This window comes from Calonectris borealis, chromosome 3 (assembly GCF_964195595.1).
Source record: "Calonectris borealis chromosome 3, bCalBor7.hap1.2, whole genome shotgun sequence".
NCBI classification, from domain to species: Eukaryota; Metazoa; Chordata; class Aves; order Procellariiformes; family Procellariidae; genus Calonectris; species Calonectris borealis.
In genome coordinates this window covers 39,972,198-39,999,009 of record NC_134314.1, presented here as the reverse complement: position 1 = coordinate 39,999,009, position 26,812 = coordinate 39,972,198, and the positions used below count along the sequence as shown (strand labels likewise).

Genomic DNA, 26,812 nt, shown 5'->3' with positions numbered 1-26,812 from the left:
TTCAATCCTGTATTACCTATCTACTTTCTTAAGTTCCTTCATGTGTATAGGAAGTGGTAAGCTGATTATGTGCCATGTAGTTGTCCCAGTTCTTAAAACTGACTCTTTTGGCTTTTATTTAAGTTGAGATTAAACAACTGATGCTTTTTTTTTTTTTAAATTTTTTTGTGTGTGTCTGTGTTCCTGAAAGGCTGACAGACTGCTTTATAGAGGAGAGGAAGGAAGAAATCAGTGCCACTTACTGGCACTGAAAAGCCATTACTGGTCCAAAAAGTTGATTGATTTATTTATTTACTTTTTTTCAAAGGAAGAAAAAAATCTGTAAGTTTCGCTGCTGAGATAACTGACATGTTGGGAAAAATGCACTAGTATTTTCGTGTCAGCATTTCTTTCCCAGCTGCTGCAACTTTACTGTCTGCAGTTGACAAGATGGCTGGACATAGAAAATTTCCAGAACTTGAGAACAACCTGTGGGAGTTTCAGTTTCTTTAGTTACAATACTCGAAGGAGTACGAGCATCACTGAAGTTCTGCTTGCAGAGTAGAGGATGCTGTTAGTCGTAAAAGAAACAGCACGCGATAACAGAGCTTGCATCAAGCACCTGTCAGTACTTCCAGCTAGCAGGAGGCAGTCCGACCTTTGGGGATAGTGGCATTAGTACTTATGTTGTGACTAGTGTAAGGAAGTTGTTATTTATAGGACATTTATTAAGATTGTAAAGCTGTTTTGTTCTATGTCACTGAGCCAACTTAAAGAAATTGCAATACATCCTGTTGTCTAGCAGTTTCATAATCTATTAAAATTGTGTTTTATTGAAGTGCAAGGCTCGAAGCACTTAAATTTTCTTTCTGAGACTGTATGACAGGCATTAAGTTTTCTCAAGTGAAACTGTAAGCTCTAAAGATGTTATTGGTCAGAGATATTCATAAGAATGTTATTTTCTTTTTTTTTTTTTTTTCTTAAATGGTGGTTTTGGATAACTGGCATTTGATTTATGGATGTTGTTGTTAGGCCCATATAAATTGAAGCATTAGATATATAGTAAAGGTAGGCTTTTATGGTAGTGCTTTTTATGCAATAGGAAACAGGCAGTGGACTGCAGAGGCTTGTTTTAATAAAACATCCTCTTGTGTTTTACATATTAAGTACCCACAATCCTGTTGCCTCTAGTATTCTGTTTGTACTATCACATTTTCTTACTTGTGACTATTACAAAAGTGGAGCTTTTAAAATTTTCCCATATGATGCATTTCATATGTGAATTCTTTTTCTTACACTTTATGGCTTTTGCTAACTGTGTTCACTGTGTCCTTTAAGACACTTTAGGACAATTGGTTTCAACAATTATGGCTAAAAAATTAGATAAGAACAAAAAGTATGCCACTCGCCTTAACCCCATGTTTACTGAGTTTAAACACAAAGAATACGTGGCAACATAAGGTTGCAGTGCACTAGCTTAATGAATATATTTCTTTGTTCAATGTCTGGACAGCTAATTGTGGCTCTGAGCCTGCTGTAAGCTACAGAGAGCTTTATTAAAGGAAAAGAGCAGAGATTAGGTTTTTTTAAAAAAAAGCTGCATCACTTCAAGAAAGTGCTGTTGTCTTGTAACGTGTCTGTAGGTCTTTTCCTTCCTGTTACTCTCCACTAACTTAAATTCATAGGATGTTCATCCCCATAGACTTTTTTTCTCCATCGATTTAAGCCATCAGTCAAAATCAGCATGGATAACTAACACATATGAAAGCTTAATACACAGAGTTGGGTAGGAATGGCTCTGGCATTTCTATTAATTTCCATGATCACAAAGTATAAAATTAATTTCTGAAATCTGGTTTGCTGGGAGCTAGAATACTAATATGTTGTTCATGTACAAAGCAAGGCCAAGGCAAAACTGTTTCTGCTCTACTTCATTATCTTCAGGGATGTAGGCAGGATTTTGGTTCTTATATGTTGTAACTAATTGAAAAAAAGCTGATTATGCTGTTCATTTGAAAATATACTCTACAAAGCAGTTAACTTTCAACATATCCAAATTCTGGCAGTGGGGTTATTATAATATGCAGTATTATGCCCATGAATATAGTTATTGTTTCTTACTCAACTTTGTCATGCATATACAAAAAAGGCAGACAGTGGGGGGTAAAGAGAGGCATCTGAACTCAGAAGTCTAGAATTGAGTGGCTGAAAGACAGTTAAACAATGTGAAAATGTAAAAGCTTTCTTTAATCTTGTATGCAATTGACTCAGTCTCTTTCAGATGATTCACTTGGAAATTCAAAGAAAAAATCCAGCATTCTTGAGACATTGGGACAGCCCAGGAAAAAAGAAACAAAGAAAAAGGATTCAGTGCCGTGGTGGATATCTGAGGAAGATTCAGATGATGGTGGTAAATAGTGTAGTTTTGCAATTTTTTGGCCACAGGGGGGCAGGTTAGTTCTTTCTCACTTCATATAGGCCTGGTTTCAGATTAAGTTGATGCCACTGAAGTGCTTTAGAATATTACAATGCAAGTTTGTAAAGTATAAAACTCAAATGTAATTGTATTTTTTTAAAAGGGATCGTATTCAAGCTGTAAGCAAGCCTTCTGCTGTTTTTTCTGTAGCTTTGAAGTTATTAAAACTTGTAAAGAGTAAATACATTATAAATGGAAAGATAATTAGAAAACATATGAATTCTGCGGAAATATTTGTAGGTGTGTTATGTAACCAACATGTTCCTTATACTGACTTTTTATAGATTTCTGTTCTCAAAACTGGAGAGGAAAAAGACCAATTTGTATAATCTTACACTAATTGCAACATTTGTAATAGGTTAGGGAAGCACAGAAAAACTCTTCAACAGCAGCTGAATCAAAGATGTATGTCTGTCAGTATTCTCATCAGTTCCCTTGCCAAGAACCATGGCTCAAGAGGAAAAGGGCTGTGATGACATGATAGCTAGTTTAGTATTGACTTGGTCACATAGTTCTGGAAGAAAATATGTTATTGTTTGCAAGCTTTCCACCTCTAGTTTTCCATTTCTTCATTGTTTTCTTATTGGGTAGTAAAGCCTTCCCATCCAAACCAATTCTACCACTTTTATTTTTTAAATTAAGAATATCATATCAGCTCTGTAGTTTAACTAGAGGTAAAGCTATTAAAACTGAAACATGCTTGATCTGCAGTTTATTGACGTATAAGATAAAAACAGCGTTCTGGTAGATTTTTTAAGGTCTCTTTTAGAAAAAGCTTCTCCTTTTACAAGAAAACATTCAGGTGAGCCTACCCAGTTTTGCCAGTATGGAATCCATTTACTTGCAAAAGAAACTAGCCTGTCCATATTCATACTCTTCATGATGAGGGGCTGGATTTTTTCGCAGAGAGTTGAAAGTAATCTGCGTGTAATGCTTTTTGAATCAAAGGTCCAACATGTCTTGGCAGTTGGACATAATAAAATTGAGAATACAAGAGTAGTATGGTGCTCGGATGTATTAATAATGGATTATTATAAGTTACTGCACAGGATGACTGAGAAGAAGATGATTTAGATTTTTAGCTTTTCGCAAGGTTATGAAATGTGCCCTAAATAGCAAAATAATCGTCCTGCCTAAAAAAATAATAATATTGCTGTGATGATAACAAATATGGAAAGAAGCTGAATTTATTTCTCAAAAGGGTAAAGTTGGCATTCTTTGAAATTTTGTGGAGATTCTTGTGTATTCTCCTAGGCTTGAACCTCCACGTTGGTTGCAGATGGGACTTTTATTGACAGGCTGTCAGCTAATAGAAGTATTTTTAAAGTGTTTTGTCAACATGAATCAAACTTATGTAAACATATAAATCTTACTTCCACCCCCAGTGTGGCACTACATTACAAATATGTGCTTATTATGTATGAGTTGATGTGTTTGGGTGGCACTGTACAGAGATACTGTTATATTAACAAAGTACAGTCTGGCTAATTAGCTTGACTAACGCACTGAGCTGATAAGCTGTTTCCAGTTTGAGGTTTTCATTTTGAGTTACTGCAGTATCTATGGGATGCTTTCTTAAAAAACGCAAAACAGGTGACTGGAAGACAAAATATATGCTATACGTTTATTTGTTGTTTGATTGTTTTTTCCAAGGCATCTTGTTGCAGAAGTGCCAGGAAACGGGTAGAGATTTAAACTAATAGCCTGTTTTCACTTGGTTTTGTAGATTCATGGTAAACAGCGTAGACTATTTCTGTTCATTTGGCTGAGCAGTATAAAGTACATTTTAAAAGAACTCAATTTGTTATTCTAGGCACGTTTGAACTCTTTGTTCTTCAGCTTTAAACTGAAATGTGCAAATTATGATTCAAGATACTGTTTTCCATATTTGACAGGTTAAAGACATACCTTTAACTAATGTCCCTTCTACTTGCTTTTGTCGTTTAAATGATAAAAAGAAATTAGATAATAGGAATTCCTGTCATGTCTTGCTTGCCTGTCTGTTCTTGCTGTTTGTCTTACTTTTCAAGATTTTCAAACAAGATTTGTTAAACTGAGAAAAGAGAAGAAACTGATGGAAAGCCATGCTGAAATGGTGGAAAATAGTGACCAAAAGAGTCCCCATTCAGATTCCCAGTCTGGTATTTGATTAAATATGTTTTGTTAAATTTATTCAATATCAGCCTTGTATTACTAGTGCGTTTCCTATAGAAAATCCTTTGCAAATTGTCCATTTGACCATAGTGTTCTCACTGAAAACGAAGTGCCACTTACTTCATTTGTCATTTCTAGAAGAAACTAATAACTATGTGAACTTTTGCTCAATTGTCGTTACATCATACATCACTACCTATAGTGATGTAGGAGGTCAGACAGTATTGAATGTAAGCCAGTGGGGGGGAGAATAACTTTGAAAATCTAAACAAAGGTCATTATGTTGAGTAAATACAAAATCTCTTACACTTTCTGTATTTCATACTCAGGAAATATTAATATTCACTGTTCTACTTGTTTAATTTCAAAGACTCCAGTCAGAAAAGCATTGATCTGATTCTTTTCCCTCTGCTGACCAGTAGGCTGCTCTGTGCATGCTGCCCCTGGAATGGAAACAGTACAACATTACAGTTGGTGTAATAATGACAAACTGAGTTGTTTAATCTACAGGATTATTTTAGTCTGTGTAACTTCAAAATCAACCTTTTATGTGAAGTCACTTTTTACGCTATAAAGAGAAACTCCAAAGAATAATTAAGAGTTATAAATGTATCGATGAAATAGTTTTGTGTAAATGACAATAGCAATTAACTTGTATGTACTAGTTTAAACAAGGCTTTGGTGTTAAATTCAAGCAGATCAATAATATTTTGGAGATCCATGACAAAGAAATATTTGGCACTTGGTCTTTAGATTGTGTTGGTGCTCCACTATGTAGCCCGTAGAACATTTCCCTGTGTTAGCTTTCTAGAGCATATGTGCTGCCCTGTTTTCATAAGGCTCATTTGCATAGAATAGCTATAAAACAGCTCGGTCTGGGAGATAAACACTAAAACTGAATCTATTTCTCGAATTAGGCTTAATATTTGAAATATGAGCAATAGGAGGAGTTTGGCAGTTACTTCAAATTACTGTTTTAGAAGGCATCAGGTGTTTGTGTTATTTAGAGCAGAAGGCATGCTGTCAACACCTTTAGTTTCCCAGTAAATGTTGGAGAATATAAATCTAGAGAAGTGATGCCTCACTAGTGGACTTGGACATCAGTTGAGGGAATAAAGGACCTGTGCATTGTATCTGAATGGATTTCATACCATTTCTCTTTTTGCATTGCAGCTGCCATATGCTCACCAGTTTCCTTTAGTCATCTTGGATGTTTCTGTGTTGTGTTAGCTTCTGGTCACATCTCCCCATGGTCCTGTTTCTAGATAGCATAAGTATTTGGCCTGATCCCCTAGACTACTCTCTTGTGTCAAGGTAAATTAAAAAAACCTGTAACTAAGAGTTTTCCCTGAATTAGCCAATTTAGAAGTCCCCTCCACCCCGACAATTTGAACAAGGAAAAGTCTAATACAGTGCATCTGGCTAGCCTAAGGTATGTAAAGTGTGTAGTGTGACTATCATCTAAGTATCATGAGAAAGCACAGTTTTCAGCATAGGTACTATTATCTAAAACTTAATTCTACTAATATAAATGGAAGCCGTTTGGTTGTATTTGCTTCTAAGCAAGTCCTCGCAACGGTTTGATGAAATAACATGCAGTTCTTGTACCTGACAGTGATAAAGACAGTAGTAATTCCCATGTATGTACCTATGTTTTTCCACTTTTCTTTGAACAGATTTAGATGCTTTCTTTCAAAACTTGTAGTACAAAACTTCTTTTATTGTTGAAGTAGTTTTACTACTTTTCTTTGTTTTCAGGTAATATATTGAGCTCCTAGAACAGTGTATTTGAATGCAAGGTATATGTGGAGCAAGAAGGAATTTGTCTTTTTTTAAAACAAAAAAAGAGGAGAAAAAGAGTTTTATTCTCAGAAGTTATAAGTATTAACTTTAATCTTTAGTTACAGGTAGAAAATTGTAGATAATTCAGTCTACAAGAAACTGAACTGCATTACTTTTTCAGAAGTGACAATTTGAATTCTCACATCTTACTTTTCTCTTTGTTCCCTGTCCATTATGTATAAAAACTTACAAATGTTTGTGTACACTTAAAAGTAGTTCCCCTTAAACCTTCTTTTAGTGCATCTCGCAGCAAGGCTTTGTCTAAATTCAAAATGCTGGAAAAATTTCATAAGGACAAGAAAGATTCGTACTTAAACAAAGAAGGAAGCCTCACTTCTGACAGTCCAGACAATTCTGAGGGTAACAAATTTATTGTATTTTATATGGTATTAAAAAGATAAAATGGTTCGATTCTGACAGTCCTGGTCAGATTAAGGAGAAAAGAAGTTACTTTTTAAAGAGGTGTTTGTCATTGTCTGTAGGTTTGAGTCCTTTGTATTTATGTTTTTAAACGTTTCTCTGCAATTATGCTGGTTAGGAATATTTTTCTAAGTGAAAATTTTAACTTTTCTTCTTTCTTCGGTCTTATTTTAATTAATTAATTTCAAGTGGCAGGACTTTAAAAAGGAATACTGTATATCATTAGCCTTAAAAAATATTGCATGTGAAGGTAAGGGTAGTGAAATCTTTGGAGTTCAAGAAAACTGCTGCTTCAAGAAGTTTTTATGAAAAGTAACAAATGCCATCCCCCCCCCCCCCAAATCACTCTTGCAAGCCCCACAGAAATCAGTAGGACTGTTCAAACAGCCAGAAAACACAGTGAAAAGAGACTTTGAAATCCATCCAAGTTGATATTTTTTCAAAGTTTGGTAAGTTTCTCAGAGTTCAGATTGTGTAGGGCTAGTAAAAAGACATTTTTGCCTTCATTAGCAATGGTAGTATCTCCTGTAATCTGGGGTGTGTATCTGGGAATTGGGAGTGGCTGAGTTACAAAACTGAATAGCTGCGAAACAGTGTTTGATTTTCAGACTATTATGGGAGGTGCTTTTTTTTAAAAAAGCTCTGGTCTGGTTTGAACTGGCAAAATACTTAAAAAATATTAAATAGCTTACTTATGTAAGCTATCTAATGTAAGCTACTTATCCCATGAAGCTTTCAAGATCACTGTAAGTGTTCAGAAAGTTCACTGAGTTTGAGATAATTTAAATAAAACAACTCAGGAAAATGTTTTTCTCTAAAATTTTGCTCTGTTAAACAATCTAATTTTCTTTCTACTGAAGTATATTCCCATCTCCTTTCTTGTAAATCTTACATAGGAGGGCAGTGACAGTTTATCTTTGATTCTACTAACATATTCTCATTGAAAAATAGGGTGTTGGCGGTCTGGTGAGATTGTGGCTATTCTAAAGGTTTGCAAAAACCTTGTGACCCAGCTGCTAACAAACTCCTGTTCCCTGTCTTGATAATTAGAATAGAGCGCCATCTGGGTAAATTACTTTAAATTACTGCATTTAGGTACGAAAGAAATGGACTATTCAGGCTTTTTCACTTCTGTTCAGCACTTTGAGCTTTTCATTTTATACTTTTCAATGTAGTAGCAAAATGTATTTATTTAGGCATTAACTTTGTAAACACGTGGAGCTTGACTTTTAGTCAATGTCTGACATTTATTTGTTGCATGCAAGGCAAGTCAGTCAGAGGTCTGTATCGGAGAGCTGAAGTTAGATACAGGAATGTGGAAGTCATTTCCAGGATGTAGAATCTTATGCACTTAGCCTCCCCAATAAAACGTGCAATGGGACTTTGTCATTGCAAGTCAAGAAAAAGAACCTATTCTACTTCTTGATGAGGAGGCTCTTATGATCAGAATGCATGTGTAACGGCGGCCCAGTAGGGAAGGAAAAGGTGTTCAGACTCTTACCTTCCCCACCCTGCCTCACCCTGGGTACATTTTCAGTACTGAATGGAGAGGATTCTCCGTTGTCATGATATAGGCAAATACGGCATTTCTTAGAAGGAAGTTGGTTGAACCTGTATACAGGACAGAGTAGCAGCCCAGAGTTGAAGCACTTGATCAGCATGTGGAAGACTGGTTTAGTGTTCTTGATCTGAAGGGTTATTGATGTACGCATCTCCTGCAGCCTCCTGCCAGCAGGAAATGAGCTGTTGTCAGTGTCTTCACCCCTCCTGCTACGTTCAGTACAAGGACACACCTACCGTCTAAACATCATTTGGCCAGACAGAACAAAAAATTCTGAGTTTATTTTAACACCTGGAGATTCATGTTGGAAAAGACGGACATGGTTTCTGTTCCCTTCTGTGGGAACTGTTAAATCATTTCATATGTCATTGGATAAAATGCGTAAGCAGCTTTTCTCCTAGCCCTTCTCCTAAGAGAATCTCTAAAGAATCTAAGTATAAATGTATGTGTTTTAGGGGCAGGCAGAAGGGACTTGGTACTGCTTTTTAACTAGTAAAGTACTGCAATACTTGGCTTTTAGTTTTCTGTAAGGAACTAGGTAAGGCATCATTCTGTCTGAGAGCAGAATTCACACATAAAGTTGGTAAGGTGATGTTGAACACTCACAACAATGAAATTACAGTAAGGAGAGCACCTGCATGTTGTGGTTGCATAAACATACAGAATGGAAGAACTGGGTGTTCATCAGTGACCTTGAAGTAACTTTGGTTACTATATTTTTCCTTAAAGCATTTAATTTGCAACAAATGAAAAGGAGCTGCTGGGCCAATGGCTACAATTTTCAAAAGTCTGTGGGTAATAGATCAAACAAAATTAATAGGTTTCTAACAAAGAAAAATTAATTTCTGTACAGGGTTTGTGTGTATGATTGTCCTCCATAAGTAATGTTACAGTAAGTCAGTTTTTACAGATGTTATATTTGCCCCATGCTGAACTATAGGTTTGTGTGCAAATATGAAGGATGGAAAGAAAATGTATATAATAGACTAATTAATTGTAATTAAACAAGATTTACATATCTCATAATAGAAACCGAAGTTAGATGAATGTGATTTGTGAGGCTGGGTATCTTTGCAGTTGCAACATAAGCTTAAATTTGGTGGTTCTGGAAGATGACTAAAAGACTGAAGTGTCATACACATAGCCTTTAGATGATAGTCAAGAATATTGCAACTTTTTTCCTAGGAATGCTTGGAACCAATGGAAGCTTTGTCAAGATACAGAACACTTCACAGCCTATGGGGGAAACTGATGAGAATATGCATGTGGAAAAGATGCAGCTTCAGAAAAGTGATGGGGTTGCTGTCTCCTTAAGTAGAGACAGTCTGGAGACAAATGGTGAGAACTGAGAGTGCAGCCATTTCATGAAGTTGGCTAGGTCTAAATAAACTATTATTACAAATAATAACGTCTGCCTTAATTCATTGCAAGTTGGGATTCTTCACTTGTCAGCTGCATCTTGTGAGCTGAAGGCTCCTGGTACTAGTTTGTGATTATTTGATACTGTTAATATTTTGTGAGTCTGTCTATAGTTGTTGTTAACTATTGTGATTATTTGATACTGTTAATATTTTGTGAGTCTGTCTATAGTTGCTGTTAACTATTCTATGTGGACATACAGCACAGACACAATTAGTTTATTCTTTGTTTTGAAATTCAGATTCAGTTTTAGCTTCTGCGCCTAATCAAAGTATCATGGGAGTTGGACTGGATACCTTGGAAGAACAAGAAGAAAAAGAGATCTTTTTTGCCAAACTCGAACGAGAAGCTGCCTCTACTATCGATTATTCAAGATTAAATAAAGAGCTGGATTCCAATGATTCTGTATTACTAGCACCATTTGTACGGTAATTTAGAGGGAAGAAAAGTTGTGGATTGTATTAGTGGGCATGTGTATCTTGGGAATACCATGGCCACTGAGATTTTGTGGGACAAGATCCTGTATGATTTCAGTCATTTTTTTGTTTGTTTGTTGTGGTTTGTTTGTTTTGTTTTGTTTTGGGTTTTTTTGGAAGACAAGGACAGAAGTGAGCTTAATAAATAAAAGAAAGGAATAAGGTGAGAGCATGACTTGGTGATGAGTGGACATAGCTACGCAGTCTTGTGCATAACTCAATACTTACAAGTCAGTTTAACATTCTTAATTGTAAGGTATAACTAAATGAGAAGTGAACAACTGATAATAACAAGGAAGTAGATTAGGAAAGATTCTCTGTCCCCTTAGACATGATGTTACAAACGACTCTAGAGGAAAGATACAAAATCTTCATAGACGAGGGCAATCCATTTATAATCAGTTATGTGAAAATATGTTCAAACATATGTGAGAAAAACAGATGAAGGGGCAATTCATGAAGGCTGCTGTTGCTAAAAATGCTGAGTGCAAAGGAAACTTCCAATGTGAAAACAGTCGGAGGGTCAGAATTCTGGAGAGTTTTAGGTAAGGAAAAAACTTTAATTTTACAGGAAAAGGGGAAAGAAAGGAGAGATTTTATTTTTTTGTTAATGCAGAATAAGAAGGTCAGAACAGAAAGCAAACCTGATGGTAAAAATTTCTTTAAGAAGTTAATGTAGATGTTGGAGGGAATGCAGAAAGGGAGTGATTTGAAGAGTTAGATTGAGAATTTTAACTATGGACAGTTGTAAAAACTTAAATATTTGTTTTAATAATAGCTGACATTTATCCGCCTTTCTTACCAATGATTTGATATGCTGGACAAATTCAGGTTTTTAATTTTATTGCTAATTGTAAGAGGTATCAAAGTTTGGAATTAGAGAAAAAAACCTGTATTTATTTGCTGTCCAAGAAGAGAGTAAAATTTTCATTTTGTTTCTCAGAAAGGAAAAAACCGAAAAAGGAGAAGAGGAATCCACACATGAAGAGAAATTTGGTAATACCATCTTTCTAAATAATTAATTTGAAGATTCTTTTTTTTTTTTTTTTTTTTTACTGTGTGTACACTAAGAATTGTGAGAACCTCATTAAACAAAATAACAGAAATGAAAGCTGTGGATTAGCGCTCCAGTTCGAATGCAAAGTCTTCAGAAAACGTCACAGCAGGGTGTCAGAGGATAGCATAGGATCTTCACGTTTGTAGTATGATGTAATTTAAAGATCTGGAAAGAGGAAGTTGTACTACAGTCTCATAGCTTGTCCTGTACTCTGTGTTGCCTTTGGAGCTAGTCAGAAAACTTGACTCTTTCTAGGTTTCAGATTCACAAGACAGTCCAGCATCCTCACTGAACTTTTTTGTTCTGAGTAGTATGTAAACCAATTGACTTCTGTTCCCATGTCACCCTGACTGTTGTGGGTAAACCTTTTATGTATCTGAAAGCTAATGTAATTTTCATATTTATGATTTGCATTTATCTGTAGTTCTCGCATTGGCCTTTTAGTCTGCCTTTGCATTATGACTGTGCAGCTGGTGTTCAGACAAAAGGTTTTCAGGGGTTTGTGCTTTTTTGTTTTGAAGTGAATTTTTAATCTATTGTGACCAATGTCTAAAAGAAAAACAGCAAAAAACCCCCAAGCAACTGTCAATCAAAAACTGAAGAAAAAATGACCCTGATGTTGAAATACATCTTAATGTTTGAGTAACTCCAGTGTCTTAACTGTCATCTGTATTTTTGTACTGTCTTTTCATACCTGAGTTTAATCTTTGTAATTTGCAGTGTTACTCTCGCCTGACCTTTTTCCCAAATTCCCATGCTACATACCTTTCATCTTACTTATTTCTCTTTCACTTGTCATCTCTCTTTATTTCACCCTTCATTGCTAACATATGATAGAGTGTATTCCTGTAATTTAATCAACAGATTGTATTTTCAAATTTATATATTTAGCTGAACTTTTGAGAGGTCATGTTGTCAGGCTTGAATTTCCCAAACATAAAGAGGCTGTATTTGTAAACCTTAATCGCAGGAAATCTTTTCTTCTTGCAAGTTTGATTGCTCTGTAGATTGCAAGAGATCATGATAGTTGTAGCAGAAATGCTACAACAATTTGGTAGCCTTTTTCTGAACAAAAAGGTTGAAATTACTTGATTGTTACGGTCAGTTTTATTGAAATTGATACTTCTGATTTTTAGGAAAACAGTTTCTATGGAATACCTGGAATGATGAATCTGTGTGTTATGTGTGGTTTGGTTTAGTCTTCATCAAACTGCTATTTCATGAAATAGCAAATTAAATAGTGGATAATACGTATGCAGGAATACTATAAGCACTGTGTATGTCTTAAGTCAGTATGAGAAAGCTATTTTCAGCTGATCAGACTTCTCATGGTCCAAAACCAGAGAATGCTGAAATAGTGACTTTTCATAGAGTAGTTTTTACATATGAGTTAGAGTGTGTGTCAGTTGTATTGGTGACAAAACACAGAAAGAACACCTCATAAACCAGTGTTTTGCAATGCTTCTAGATGTAAGCGTTACAGATAATGCAGACACCGAAGCCTGTAACCACAAGAGCTGAGTGTGGGAGATACAGCAACAGGGGATCAGAACTTGTGGAAGGACCTAGGTAACTGAAGGAAAAGCATTTGGCTTGCTTGTAAAATTCATTCTCTGACACACTTGTGGTTTTAAATAATGCTTACTCTTGAGAGTGGCTATTGGGCCAGGGGAAGCAGAATAACAGATTCTGAGCCTAAAAACTGCTGGAGTTGTCAAGGAGATGTACAGAGTACTTTGTCTACTGGGGGGGAATTGCATCATTTCACCCTAAGGGAGAGAAAACGATTGAATAAAAGGGGTCAATTCAAGTATGCCTTGAGGAGACAGAGGTAAAGTATATCTGATCATAAGACAAACTTCTTTTGAATTTAGAGATATTATGTGTGACTTTTACTGTCCACACCCAGTCTCGAAACCTTTCTGTGCCTTTGTGAAAGGAGTAATAGTGGCAGTAGCTGTTCTTAGATGAGAGGTTGGGGAAGAGGAAATAGCTTTTCCTTACTGCTTTATCTTTCTTGAATATTCATTCTATTTGATGTTTATTTTACTCTTCAGGCAGCTACAGTGAAGATTTTGAAGAAGAAACAGATGCTAATCCTGCCTTTAAAACTGAGGAAAGTCAGGTGAATCAAAACATCGTGTCAGGAGTTGATTTAAGTCCTCAAGAACAGGTATAACATACCAAATGTTTACATTACTTGCATGAATTGTAAAAGCTCTGCAATGTATAACTGTAAACATAGTAAACTTTTATATAATATGTACTATCTGAAAGAAAAGAATATAGTGGTCCTGGAATTATATTGTTCTATTAAGGGTATACACTTTCCTGTGATAAATCACTGACAGGATTAAGTTCTTCACAGGGTTTCCTGCTTACTCCTCCTTTGAATTAAGACTGTGGATGGGAGTGCACAAATAATGAGCTCAGGTTGGAGCCTCAGCCTCAGAATGGGTAGTGATTAATATCTCTCTGTTGGAGCTATTAAGGTGGTGTCTACACCAGCAAGTGACACAGCTTGCTGTGGGAAGTAGTTCTGTACAGAGAAGCAGTTTGGACAGAGGACCCAAAATCTACACTGTATGAGCTTTGGGGGTATTACTGTCGACTGGCTTAGTCACGTATTTTGATGTGGCTGGAGCACATCAGGTGCATTCCTGGAGCGCACGTTCTGATTTGTTTTTTTTAACGAAAAGAGTCTATAGAGCACCACGTGTTCATCTATAATAGATAAATGGGATTTTTTAATTCTTTTTAATTAAGTTTATTAAAGTAGTATTTCTAATAAATATTTGAAAAGAACAAATAGAATGGAAGAGTAATGTACTTACCGCTACATTATTTTCTTTTCTCAAATTACAATATAAGAGAACCAGGAAGGTGCAAAAATATTATTCCATTTATGCAGAGTAGCATTTAGTTCCCGGTCACTTGTGAGAGGGTTTATAGAATACAGGATGTTGAGGACCTTTTGGCATCCTAAGGAGAGTTTTAGAGAAGTTAATATTCTTGGAGAACAAAGAACTGCTTAGTTCTAAGTTCTAAGAACTGTTCTTAGGTTTTTGGACCAACTTTTAAAGTCCGTCCAGATTTTTTTTTTCCCCTGAAATTCAAAAAGTAATTTTTTTATTTATTTTTGTTAGGAAGAAGCAAAGACTGGCATGCTGGCTCAAGGTAAAATATAAACTTTGATCAGTAGGAGAATACTAAATGTAACTTTTTGAAACTTTCTTACTTGATTTTTACTATTTTGATATTTTTCACCTGATTTTATTGTGTTCTACTGAAAGTCTGTTGGACTGAAATGGTTAAAAATTAATCTACATGTTAGCACTTCAAAGTGATCATCCATGTAATTTTTTATTTTACTACATCTAGTCAGTACTCAGATTTTGATGCTTGCAATCAGAGTTAATCAGTTTACCATTAATGGCATTACAATAATCCATATAGCATTTAAGCTTTGGTATATTCTAATTCCAATGTAGACAGAGTATAAATAAGAGAATTGTGTTTTCTTTAACATTTATCTTCTTGGTTTTAGTTGTGTTACTTGATTCACAAGATTCAACTACAGAACTTCAAAAGGCTGTTGAAACATCAGATGCAGCTCTAGGTGAACATTATTTGCCTGAAGAAGTCAGTGGAATTGAAATGAATGAAGCAGGTAAGGGTTGCTTTAAAAAAAAAAAAAAAAACCACAAAAAAAACCAAAAACACACAACAAAACCCAAACTCCAAAATCTTACTTTAGTAGAATAGGTGGCTCTGATGTCTTCATTTGTTCTTAGGTTATCAGTGAACATGAATCCCTTGGCTTTTAGTAACAGATCTTGAAAGGAGCAGGAAATATTTCAGGAAAAAGTCATATTTCTGCTAAAAAGACAGCTTTTTACACTTGGTTATTGTAAAGTTGCTTTTGACATTGCAGTTTGATTTTTAAATACCATCTCCTTTGGTTATTCATCATAGCTAAAATTCTTCTTTGACAGCATTGAACACAGTTATAAAATACATTCTCTTATCAAACTTTGTAAACAGTATATGCCACTTATATCCACAGTGCGGCTCTGGTGGCATCTGCTAAAATAGTTATATCACATACACTGTTAGTTTTAGTACTGATAAAATATTGAGGCGGGGGAGGGTGGGTGGAGAGGCATGCAAACTGTAGATGAGAATGTTTAGTATGTACTAATTAACTTGGCAACTGTTCATTTTTATAGTAAAAATGAGATTTTAAAATATGTTTTTCATAATTGAAATCACTGTTCTCACCACATAATAGACCAAGCAAGTAACTGATACAGGCTCCAGTGGGATGTTTCCTGAAACAGAAAATCCTGTAGTGTCTCTTATGAGCCTGCATTTTTCACAGGCACTTCCTATGGACAAACCACCAGTGACATTGAAGCATTACACCAAGCATACCATCATATTGATCAGTCTTTGGGAGACACTGATGAGCAAAACCTGCACAATTCTGCAATGGCAGTCTCGGAATGCTTACTGCAAGGTGTTTCACAAAATAATGACATCTATTCAAAAAACATGTCAACTGTTGAATCAGGTAAATACCTCAAAGGCAGGCATGTATTGTAGAAGCATGTAAAATGAGTGAACTAGTAATATCTTCAATACTCCATTTATGAAACATTTTTAAAATGTTGTCCTTTTTACTAGTATTTTTTCTAAGTGTGGTTTATTTTTTTTTTTTTTTTATTTTATTTTGCGCTAATTAGATTTACCTACTGTGGAAGAATTGATGAAACCAATTAAAGGACATTCATGTAATATCAGAAGTTTTGATGTGGAGCCTGAAAGGTATTTATTTCAGAATGCATTTTAAGAATTGTAATAACTTAAGTCCATTAACTATTTGTGAAAAACAGCTTACTAAATAACTCATCTGTCTTTTTCCCTAATTAAATACTGACATTTCATTATGTCTTGCGCTGGCATTATGGCATTTGCAGTGAATTGTAAAATGAATATACAGGATTAATTGGTTTAGACCAGGGATTCCCAAACTTTGCTTGAGTGATAAGCAGCAATGTTTGCCAAATCATTTGGAGGAGTGTCCCTCACTCTCACAGCTACCACAGCTAGGATCTCTGCTTCATAATCTAAGATCAAATCCTCTTATTCTGCTTACTCTCATGATTCTCACTAATCTTCTGGTTTGCTCCAACTGTTGTGTCTAGAGCAGAAAGCACAGGCCCTGGAACTGTCAGAAATAGGTTATGCTTAGCAAATAGGTTTTGGAAGCTTATCACGTAGCTGCACCCAGCAGAAATTACCATTCATTGTTTTATTAGCATTAATTGCACGCTTGCAGGTGTTTATCTTTAGCCGAGTTTGATACCTCCACAAAAACAGCCACAGCCGGGAAATAGCTCTTGTTCCACACCATGAGAGTGAATCTGTATAATTAAATCTGCAAGGTTGTTCTTAAAAGGAGCCTACTGGCTCTTTCAAATTCAAGCAGTCTTTACAGCTGATACCTAAAGTAAAAATGGCCCACTTTTTCCAGAGTAATAGAAAAGCAAAGGGCAAAAGTCTTATTGTATATGACTTTATTCCTTTGTCTTGTAGTCCCGTGAAACTGGTGGGCAGCACAGCAAATGACCTTGTCAGCCACTCGCCCTTTAAAGAGCACCAGAATAATACAGTTTGGGAGACAAACTTACTTGAAAAATTTAACGGAGAAGAGAGCATTTTTCTGCAGACAGCTGTGAATGACGATAGCTTTCAGAGGGTGACTGAGAAAGAAATTCAGACGAGTGAAGTACAGCCTGATGTACTAAGAGAAAAAATAGTACAAGACTCTCTGCTTTCACAAGACAGCAAAACTAAACAAGTAAGTAATATCAACCAGATTTTTATTATATGGAAATAAATTTAAAATGTATATATTTTTAGACTGCCTGTCATTTGATTATGCTCTGATGTTTAGAAATTGAGAGACTGTTGCTGTTTTTCTTGAAACTCTCATGTTACCGTTGCTGTTGTTAGAGGTAGCCCAATCTAGTGGACTTTGGGTCCAGCGGAATTCTTCCTGTCCCAGCGCAATATGTGCAAGGCTGCTGCAGTTCCATGTCCCCCAGTTCAAGCTAGTAGCGAGTGTGAGCATGTGTTCACATTGCAGGGACATGTATAAACACACCTACAGGCTCAGAATAGAGAGCACACCTACAGAGAGGACAGTTAGAAATACAGTCCAATAAGAATATAGGAGAGACTGCAATGATCAATGCAGGGCTTAGTCAGACAAGTGTACTGACCAGCAACTGGACATGTCACCAGCTTCTTTAATCTTATTTTCCCTCTATTTCCCACACTTGCTCCTACTTGATCCACGTTAATCTCTCCCTTTACCTAGTTTTTGTCCTTTCCCTAAACATCCTGTGTTTTGCACATTCTCATAATCCCCTCAAACGTTCTGTAACAAGATTTACACAATCCCAAATCTTCTCCCCGCATCCCTAAATTCTCTTCTCCTTGTACCCCCTAAATTAGCCCCACACTCCTTTAGGCAATCACCTCTTCTGTCTGCAAGGCAGTGCAGGGAGAGAGGTTGTTTGGCTGATTCATCCTGGTGGGTTTCCCACCAGGACCAACAGGCTAAGCTTTCTCACTTGCTGGTCTTAGGAATTGTGCGCTCTGTCTTTGATGATCAAGTTTAGTAGGGTTCCTCTGTCTGCCTCTGTTCCTCTCTTCATCACTGAGTTTCTGTGTTCACTGTGATTAGCCTTTAGTCATGAGCTACGTGCTTTGATAATCTAAAGATCCTGTAATGTAATACAACTTGCCAGAACAATTAAATGGAGCCAGTACAAAACACTTGCACTATGTATACTTCTGAAATAGTAAAATTCTGCAAAATTACAAACTATTAATTTGGTTAAAAATAATGTTTCCTGCTGCCCCATGTCTTACAGCTATGTAATTCCGATAATTGGTTCTATGTTCTTTTAGTAGTGAAAGCTACCTTCAGGTTACGCTAGAGCCTAAAACTTGTTTTAAACAAATGTGCTCTATCACAGGCTCTTCAGTCTTGTTCCTTGAAGAATGAAAGATCAGAATCAATGACAACTAAACCAATGTTATACAAGAATATCAGAAGTCCAGCACCTTTACATAAAAAGAAATCTTCATACGGTCCTCATGGGGTGGTTAGAAGTTCTGGGTATGGGAAACCCACTGCACTCTCAAAACAGTCTTTTCCAGTTAATGAAAAGAAAACACCAAAAGAAACTTTCAAAAAGACGAGTGTGAAAGCCAAAAGTCCTGCAGATAGAGCAAGATCTAAAGGTAATTCTATCATAAGAAGTCTGAGTTTTAACAGACAGAGAGCTTTGCTGTTCATGCTTCACATTTTTAAAAAAAAAAAATTCAGAATGTTGTAGAAGAAATCTAAACCCAAACGCAATTAAGTACTGAATTTTTTCTGTATCAGTATGAAGTTGCTGGAAGAGAGACTTTTAAATAGAGCTTTGCACGGTAGTCGTTTCACTTGTTTCCACTCACATATACCACCACTATGTTTGAGACTTACCTATTGTTCACCAGTAGGACCAAAACAATACAAAAAGCTAGTAATCTACAAGTTACACTTTTTATTACAGTAAATGCAAAGATTTGCTGACCCACTAACTTCTGTGTGTGATGCCAAATTTCTACTCTCAACTTCTTCTTTTTATCTTTGTTTTCCTAGAGTACAAAGAAAGCACTAAAAAGACAGTTCTATTTTCTGTTCTTGTCTCTTGTAACACTAAGGAAAGGAGAATACCAATGTAGTCCTGTGAAAGCTGAGTTGCAAGTAAAGGACTGAACTTTTTTATTTTTGGGTGAAGCCTGAAAGTTTCATGAGATAATTCAGCTTAGCATCTTTGCAGATGATGTTTGCTATCTCTGAGGCATGGGAAAATAACTCTACAGATGCCCAGGTTTTAGCACACTTCCGGCGTGTAATGCTTTTAAAAACCCTGCAAGTAGTGTTGGGAAAAGCAGTTTAGGATTATGTTGCCCATCTTAGGGAGATGCTTCAGTGGCAGCTGTCAAACTAAGGGACCTGAGTTCCTCAGTGCATTGCTCTGGTGCTCTCTGGAGAAGAGGAGGGTGTACAGCCAGATGGAGCTGGTGAAGTGAATGACGTATCCTGAGAAAATGAGGCCACTAGCCTTATTCAAACATGTTCTTCCCTCTCTAGCTATAGCCATTCTCCATAGCAATTTCAGGTGACTTCAGAAGTTAATATCACCAGGATGCGTTCTGCAGGGACCTCTAAAGCGAGGAAGATAATGGCGTTGAATCCAACAACCCCTTAATCATCACTGCTAAGGGAGCACCTTTGTGAGAGGATAGTGTGAGAAATGTAAAAAGTATTAAATTTGGAAAATGATCGTTGCCTGTTTGTTTTCAGGTATAACATTCCTAAGCAGGAGCTCTTAGCTTAAATTGCTATAGGCAGAAATGAAACGACAGTTGTAGTTACCATCTGTATTTCAGAAGACTAAGATGTGAATAGTTCCATGTATGTTAGTTACTCTGTAGGGGGAACTTCCCTGATTTTTAATTTCCAGTCAAGTTGCTATTTGATGCAACAAACAAATGTTGCATGTCTTTGTATGCTGTCTGCACTCCAAAGTCTATTTTGAAAATTGCTGTGTCTTATCTTCACCATAACTTGAAATATGTTGTATTTCTATATACTTAGACAACTGGCAAATTCTCGAGCAGAGAACTGAGGTTAACCTTGTTTCATGAAGGATTTATTATCCAGCTACTTGTTTCAGTTGTTCCCTTGGGTTTTGTTTTATCTTGTCATCAGTTTCTTACTTAAAACTACAACATTTTCCATGATGTCTCATTGCTCTCAAGTTTCTATATTTAATTCAAAATTCAGGTTGTAGAATACTTAATATATATGCCTAAGGGGTGGATCACATAAATAGATTTTTTTGAAAGGACATGAAATTCTGAATTTAATTTTGTTCTGTTTTACTTTCTGCCTAAATGAAGAAGCCTTATTTGCTACTAGGATAATAAGATCTGCAACAGATGAACCAGCTTCGAAGGGAAGTATTAACAGAGTTATGTCTGGCCAATTAGTTGTCAATAATCTTGGACATCAGGCTGTGGATTATTGCAGGCAGTATCAGCATGTGAGTAATAATCAGTGATGCTCCTAATTATAGTATGTACAACTTGGTTTGCAAGCCTATTTTGTCAAGACTTTTAATAATTATCACAAGATTGGCAAGTGCTGAAATATTGAATAAAGATGTCCCTTTAGTCAAATACTAGTTTTTGCTTTTAAAATATGCAAGTATAATCATACTGTTTTTCAGTTGCTTGGATAATTCTATTGCTTGGGTGGTTCTATGTACTTAAAGTTGGAATGCTTATTAATTTCTAAAAATTACTATTTTGTGGTAGAAAAGGGGAAAATTTTAAATAAAACTTTTACTTAAAAGTATCCTGTTATGAATGTTAAATAATACTACTGTTTGGTTTTTTTTTCTATTTGCATTGTATTGAATATTTAATAGTATCTTCTGACTTCTCCAAGATGAGAATTTGCAGCACCGTGATGGATTATCCTTCTTCCTTATAAACTGTATAAAAAAGTTCACTGAATACCTAAATCATTACTGCTTTTCCAAAAGTAAGATGCATAATAGAATAATGGTAGCTGTGTAGTGGCTCTCATATGAGAGGTGTTTATTTCTTGTTGGTTTTTTGGCTTGTTTTCCTCATACATATTTCAGAAATGAGAAAGCAGCTCATTAAAGTAAATGCAGGATGTTTTGCTACTAGAAAGTTGTTTTTTTTTTCCTTTTCAAGTGCCTTATGTGGTTGCTGAGAGCCAGACAAGCCAGTTAAATAAAATCAATGAGTGGAATTTTCGGTAAACAATCAGCTCAGTGTAATGTTTCCCTGAATTTTTCTCTTCACTAGGATTTATCATTTTCTCCTATCAAAAGTTGTGATAGAGAACTATATTTGCTAAAACGAGTACAAGTTGCAGAGGAGGACCTGAACACAGCTCGTGACTTGATTAAACAGCTAACCAGCACAGTTTCACAAAAAGAGAAAGAAATAGAGTCAAAGACAGTAGAATTGAAAACACAGCATGAAAAAGAGCTTTCTCGGTTGGGTCAGGAAAACTATGTTCTTCAGAGTAAGGTACTGATCATCTTATATCCCATTACTATAGAACAGGAGAAACATCTTCTGAAAATTAAATTAATGTTATTTTACATGAGTTATTAATGAGCAGAAAATCCAGATTTACACACACACTGCTAGTTTGGAAATGTATACCTACTGTTACATTTATTGCCCATAAGACATGATCTTTTTTTTTTTCCTACAGAGATAAACTATATTATCCTGAGTTCCTTTAGTTTGCTATTTTGAGAGTTCTGCAGCAGGTTTTTTTGCAAAGATTTAACTCAGCTATGTAAAAAAAAAAATATGAATAAAAGATTAACTGATACCACTTGTTACAGATAAGCACTATATGTTGAGATATTGTTTATTTTTTTGATGCATTTTTCAGTGTTGTGTTTTGTATGGCATATTCCCAAGGTTATTCCACTATACCCTCCTGCCTAGATACACAAGAACAGAAGAGGGAGGGTAAAACTTTGTTAAGTTTTCCCAAACTTTTTATACTTTGTTCCTGTTTTGTAGTGCTTCTGTAAAACTTCAATAATAAGATTGGCTCACTGGTCTGCTTTCGTATCTTAATGAAAAGATTGACCTATTTATATTATAAAAGTGTAGTCTTGTAGAGAATTCCATATTGCTAAGGAAACTTTCTTATTAATTGTGTGTCTTTCTTTCTGAAAGTTAAGAAGTATGGAAGAGCTGAGTGAAGAAAAGAGATGGACCCATCATATGGCAACAATTCCTGTCACTGAAGAAAAACTGGCACAAATACAAAAAGAAATTGAAGATCAAGAGGTCATTATTCAAGGTTATCAACAGGTATACCACACAGCATATTGAGCTGTGTTCTAGCCAGTTTCAGAAACAAAATTGTTTAATGGTTACTACTTTTCTGTTGAAAACAGTTATCTTGCTGTCTAAAAAGTGGATGAAATTTAGGTGTGAAGGGCAAATGTATTGCACGTTTAAAAAGTATTTCACACATGTCTAGTTTGGGCTAAGTTTTTCCACGATTCCATGTATCTGTTCTAAATTGTAAAAATATGCTGACTTCTCAGTTGAGAACTGATAAAATACTTTATGGCCCATAAAGAACCACAAACTTTTTGCCTCAAATGTAGTAGAAAACTAGTATTTTTAAGCAATATTAGAAATTAGAAATTAGAAATCTGGAGGGTTCTGTTTTTAAGATGTTTTTCACAGGATCTGAGCAGCTAATTTCAAAGAAACCTTATTAGTGTGCCTGATTTTTATTACTTAGTCAAGCGTAGAAATAGATAATCCTTTTGAATACTTGCAGCTGTAAAATCAAATAGGTTAGTTTAACCAGCTTCCAGCTGGTGCTCAGCAGCATTTCTTGGTATAGGCACAATGTCTTGCCAGTATAGCAGCGAGCATCCTGAATTGGTGATGGTTTGTGTCGACAGGATTGGAGCATGGGCAGGCTGAGCTCTGATCTATCAGCACCCATCCATGCTTTTAAAATATAGTTGGAACAGCTTTGCAGCGGAACTGGCCTAGGTTCTCCAGAGTGAGCAGACACTTGGACAAGATTATAGAGATCACTGTATACTACTTTAGCACAAAGATAATTAAAGTAGATATGCATTTTAGAAACTTAGTAATAAAACATTTAGTGTTTTCTTCCACTGTTTCAGTAGGCAAACTATGCAAGTCATAGAGAATTGTTTTTGAACGGGATAAAACAGTAATTTATGAACGTTCTTTAACTTTGTCTGTCTCATCTTAGGAAAATGAGAGGTTATACAAACAAATGAAAGAGCTACAAATCCAAAACAAAAAAAATGAGGAACGAATGTTTAAGGAGAATCAGTGTTTAATGTCTGAATTAATAGCCCTAAGGTAGGCTTATTTAAACATCTGACCTAAAATCTCTGGAGTTTTCAGCTGTGTTTATTATTTTATTTATGAAGAATCACTGCAGAGTCTGTCAGGTACATGTTTTCCAGTGTTTCTTGGGTTTGTGGTTTTGTTTTTTCTTTTGAAAATTGATTTATGTTGATTATGGGCACTTAATTCTTAGTCTTCTTGCTGATGTTTCAGACCTGTGGGAAGCGTAGGGTCTTCCATTTGGGGAATAATTCAATGCTAAAATTCAGATACTCTTATTCATATCAGAATGTGTAATACGTATGCTACACTTGGTCTGGTATTACGGCTCTGCTCACGTGTCAAAATGTTTTGATACTGTTGTAAGATACACAGTAGATCGGGGCCACAAGAGATCCTGGTAGTGAAGGAACCATTAGATTCAACTGCACTGTAGGTCCTGTCAGAGTTGCATCCTCTACTAGTAATGAGGAAAAAACCTAGCCATTGCTATACTCCTAATTTACAAATCTTTGCTTGGGAGAGGCCCATAGATGAGTTCCACTGATGCAGAGTAGGTTTTGTTTCCTTCCCTTGTGTAGTCCCAACAAACAAGTTTGTGCGAGGTGAGAAGATTTCACCTTACAGGTGAATTTTTTTTGGTATAAAGAGATACTGCATAGTTGCTTGTCTCTTTGTTTTGAGCCTGCACAGATTGCCTTTGTGGTACCATTTGGGGTCGGGGGGATTGTTTGTTTTTCAGTACGCCACTGTTAGTATGCCAAGTCACCACATTGCATAACTGTTTTTGCTGTTGCCGTTTAGAGAAAAGATAGAGAAGACTAATACCCAGTCACGAATCATGCAGGATTCTGAACCAGCCAGAAATCAGAGTTTCACAGAATTGATTTCAGAGCTTCGAGCAGCACAGGTAGGTATATACCAAACCTGTTTTTCATGTGTTCTTACAAAAAATCCTTAACCATCCATATTGTAGACTAATAATGTAAATTAAGTAGTGGAGCATGCTAGTCTTTTACAGCGTTAATTATTTGCCACACTTGTATATCATCAATGTCTCATCAAATGAACTTTCAGAAGTAATCCCCTAAGACATAGATTCACTGAAGGAAGTGCAGTGTTGCCAAGTTTACTGGGAATTCTGAAATATCTTCTGAGAGCTTGCAGAAAGCAGTCATACCTCTGTAGCTTTCCCGCATAAGACAAATCCAGAAGAATGTTTATCCCTGCTCTATACCAAGTAAGTTCTAGAAAAGAACATCAGAGTGAAAAGAATCTTTTGTTATTCACTCACATAACTTTTTTTTGTAGTCCTACAGATGCTTGTGGTTTTGAGGGAGGATATTTAGTAAGCGTCATGTTAAAATTAAAGGTTTTCAGGAACTTCTGTTGCTTTGCTTACTGCAAGTGGAGACTGTTCTGGTACATACTTCCTCTGATAGTTAGACCAGAAATTAAAAGCTGCTGCTTCTGTTTTTGGTTTTTTTTTAACAAACAAACCCAAAACAAAACCAAACAATAACTGGTTAGGTAGGTGATAAGAGGATCTAGATCCAGTGAGCTTAAGGACCAGCAGAGGTGTTCGTGGTCTGATAGAGCTGACTTTGAGCTCTTAAGACTCCAGGGGCTCCCCTAGTTCCAACCTCATAGGTGCTGCTGCTACACTTCCCTGTCCTTAGGTCCAGCCTGTAATGAGACTGAACAGGTAACACAGAGGCATACAGGTAACACAGAGGGCAGTGCCTTTGCTCGCACCACAGAAATACGAACAAAATTTGGAAACACAAGGAGCACATATGGCCTGATCCTGTTCAGCAGATCAGGATAGGAGTTCGCTAGCAGTAACACACATACATGTATGTGCTGGCCCTTGCTGGCCCTAGACACTTGGTCTGTTTACCGGCTTGCCCCAAAATCTCAGCACCCCCAGTTGCTGCTCCCTGTACCTATGGATCTGTAGGACCAAGGGCCTCGATCTCCAGAGGCTGGCACTGAGACCTTTCGTCCTACTTAGTCTTGGAAGTTTGCTAGTGATCACACATAAACAAACAGAACGGAGAGCGCATGCAGAAAATGGTGAGAAATGTAGTAAGATGAACTGTTGGAGAATACATCTGTCCATTTAAGCCTCCGTCTTAAATCTTAGAAATAAGCAAAGCCATTTCTTTACTGACCCTCTCAAAAGGCAGATGTTTTCTACTTCTAAGACAATTATGTAAGACTTACTAAAAAAAAAATGGGTTTTTTATGTTTAGCTTAAGTTTTCCCATGCTCTGCTGCAGCAAGGCCTGAGAATAATACAAAAACTAGAAAACCTCATTGCTGCTGTGGTCTGGTCTGGTGCAACTGTTGTGATTTAATCATCTTATGGTGAAAAAGCATATTCAGGTTTTTTGTATGACAATGTGTGTTTAGTTTTTCTTGTCTTGCCATTTTCTCTAAAACTCAGAAGGAAGAAACTAAATTACAAGAAGAGATAAGACGTCTCAAACAAGATAAGCAAGCTCTTGAGGTAGACTTGGGACAAGCAAAGAAGGAGAGAGATTTAGCAAAAGTCCAGATTGCATCCACATCAGGTAAAGCACCTTCATTTTGTTGAGTAATTTTGCCTACTGCGCTTCACTAAACAAATATGTAACTAAAACTTGTTTCTTATTAAAATATTACTTAGTCGAATGCATCTAGACCATTTCCAAATATTGTCTAAACTTCTAATAAAAGCATACAGTGAAGGACATGCTACGGTACTTTTGGCACTCTATTAGAAAGCCTTTTCTTGTATCCAGCCAAACTCTTTGCTGTTGCCTATTAAGTTTGATTTCTTGGCCATCTCCCACTGGGCATGGAAAACAGACGATTCCATTTATATGACAACTCTGTTCATAAGAAAAGATTTACTATGTTGCAAATTAGTCTCCTATTTAAATCGTGCCCATTTTTTACCTATAACTTATGCTTGTGACTTTTCAACATTCTTATCAGAACTCTCCTTAGAGACTTTAGCTTTCTTAATGAGAGGGGGCCAGAAGTTGGACTCTTTCACTTCCAGTATCAGGCATCACAAGTGCTAAGAGCTGTAATATTTGCCTCCATGTCTCTTCTCAAAATGCTTGATCCCTAAATGGGAGGAGTACGGTCAATACATATCTAAGCATATATTCTATAATGTCATGCATATTACTGAAAATTTGTTTACTAGAACGTGATCAAGAATAGATCCCTCTGGGATTCTGTTTTAAATACCTTCCACGGTTAACTGTGAACCATTGAGTATTACTATGTATGAGAAAAAAAGGTTTTTTTCAAATACCGTTGCATTTAAAATCCTAATTAGGGTCTGGTTTTAAAACTTTACTGCAGTAAAGGATTCGTAAGTATATGAAATGTGCTGAGAA

General features: G+C 36.1%; 1 protein-coding gene across 7 annotated transcripts in view; it reads left to right on the top strand.

Moving 5' to 3' along the window:
• CEP162 (centrosomal protein 162) overlaps positions 1-26,812 on the top strand; it is a 46,627-nt gene that overhangs the window by 4,991 nt on the left and 14,824 nt on the right. For 2 of the 7 annotated variants that reach the window (XM_075145406.1, XM_075145405.1), the window contains exons 4-21: positions 2,251-2,389; positions 4,486-4,596; positions 9,618-9,770; positions 10,093-10,279; positions 11,271-11,323; positions 13,442-13,557; positions 14,531-14,561; positions 14,932-15,054; positions 15,766-15,957; positions 16,130-16,211; positions 16,983-17,247; positions 18,434-18,701; positions 20,412-20,554; positions 21,351-21,578; positions 22,248-22,385; positions 23,317-23,429; positions 24,222-24,327; positions 25,867-25,993. In XM_075145406.1, the coding sequence (XP_075001507.1) occupies positions 2,251-2,389; positions 4,486-4,596; positions 9,618-9,770; positions 10,093-10,279; positions 11,271-11,323; positions 13,442-13,557; positions 14,531-14,561; positions 14,932-15,054; positions 15,766-15,957; positions 16,130-16,211; positions 16,983-17,247; positions 18,434-18,701; positions 20,412-20,554; positions 21,351-21,578; positions 22,248-22,385; positions 23,317-23,429; positions 24,222-24,327; positions 25,867-25,993 (2,575 nt within the window). Of the gene's footprint in view, positions 1-2,250; positions 2,390-4,485; positions 4,597-6,689; positions 6,812-9,617; positions 9,771-10,092; positions 10,280-11,270; positions 11,324-13,441; positions 13,558-13,793; positions 13,818-14,530; positions 14,562-14,931; positions 15,055-15,765; positions 15,958-16,129; positions 16,212-16,982; positions 17,248-18,433; positions 18,702-20,411; positions 20,555-21,350; positions 21,579-22,247; positions 22,386-23,316; positions 23,430-24,221; positions 24,328-25,866; positions 25,994-26,812 lie in introns of those variants that run through there. The other 5 variants (XM_075145410.1, XM_075145407.1, XM_075145411.1 and 2 more) reach the window with 5 other exon arrangements.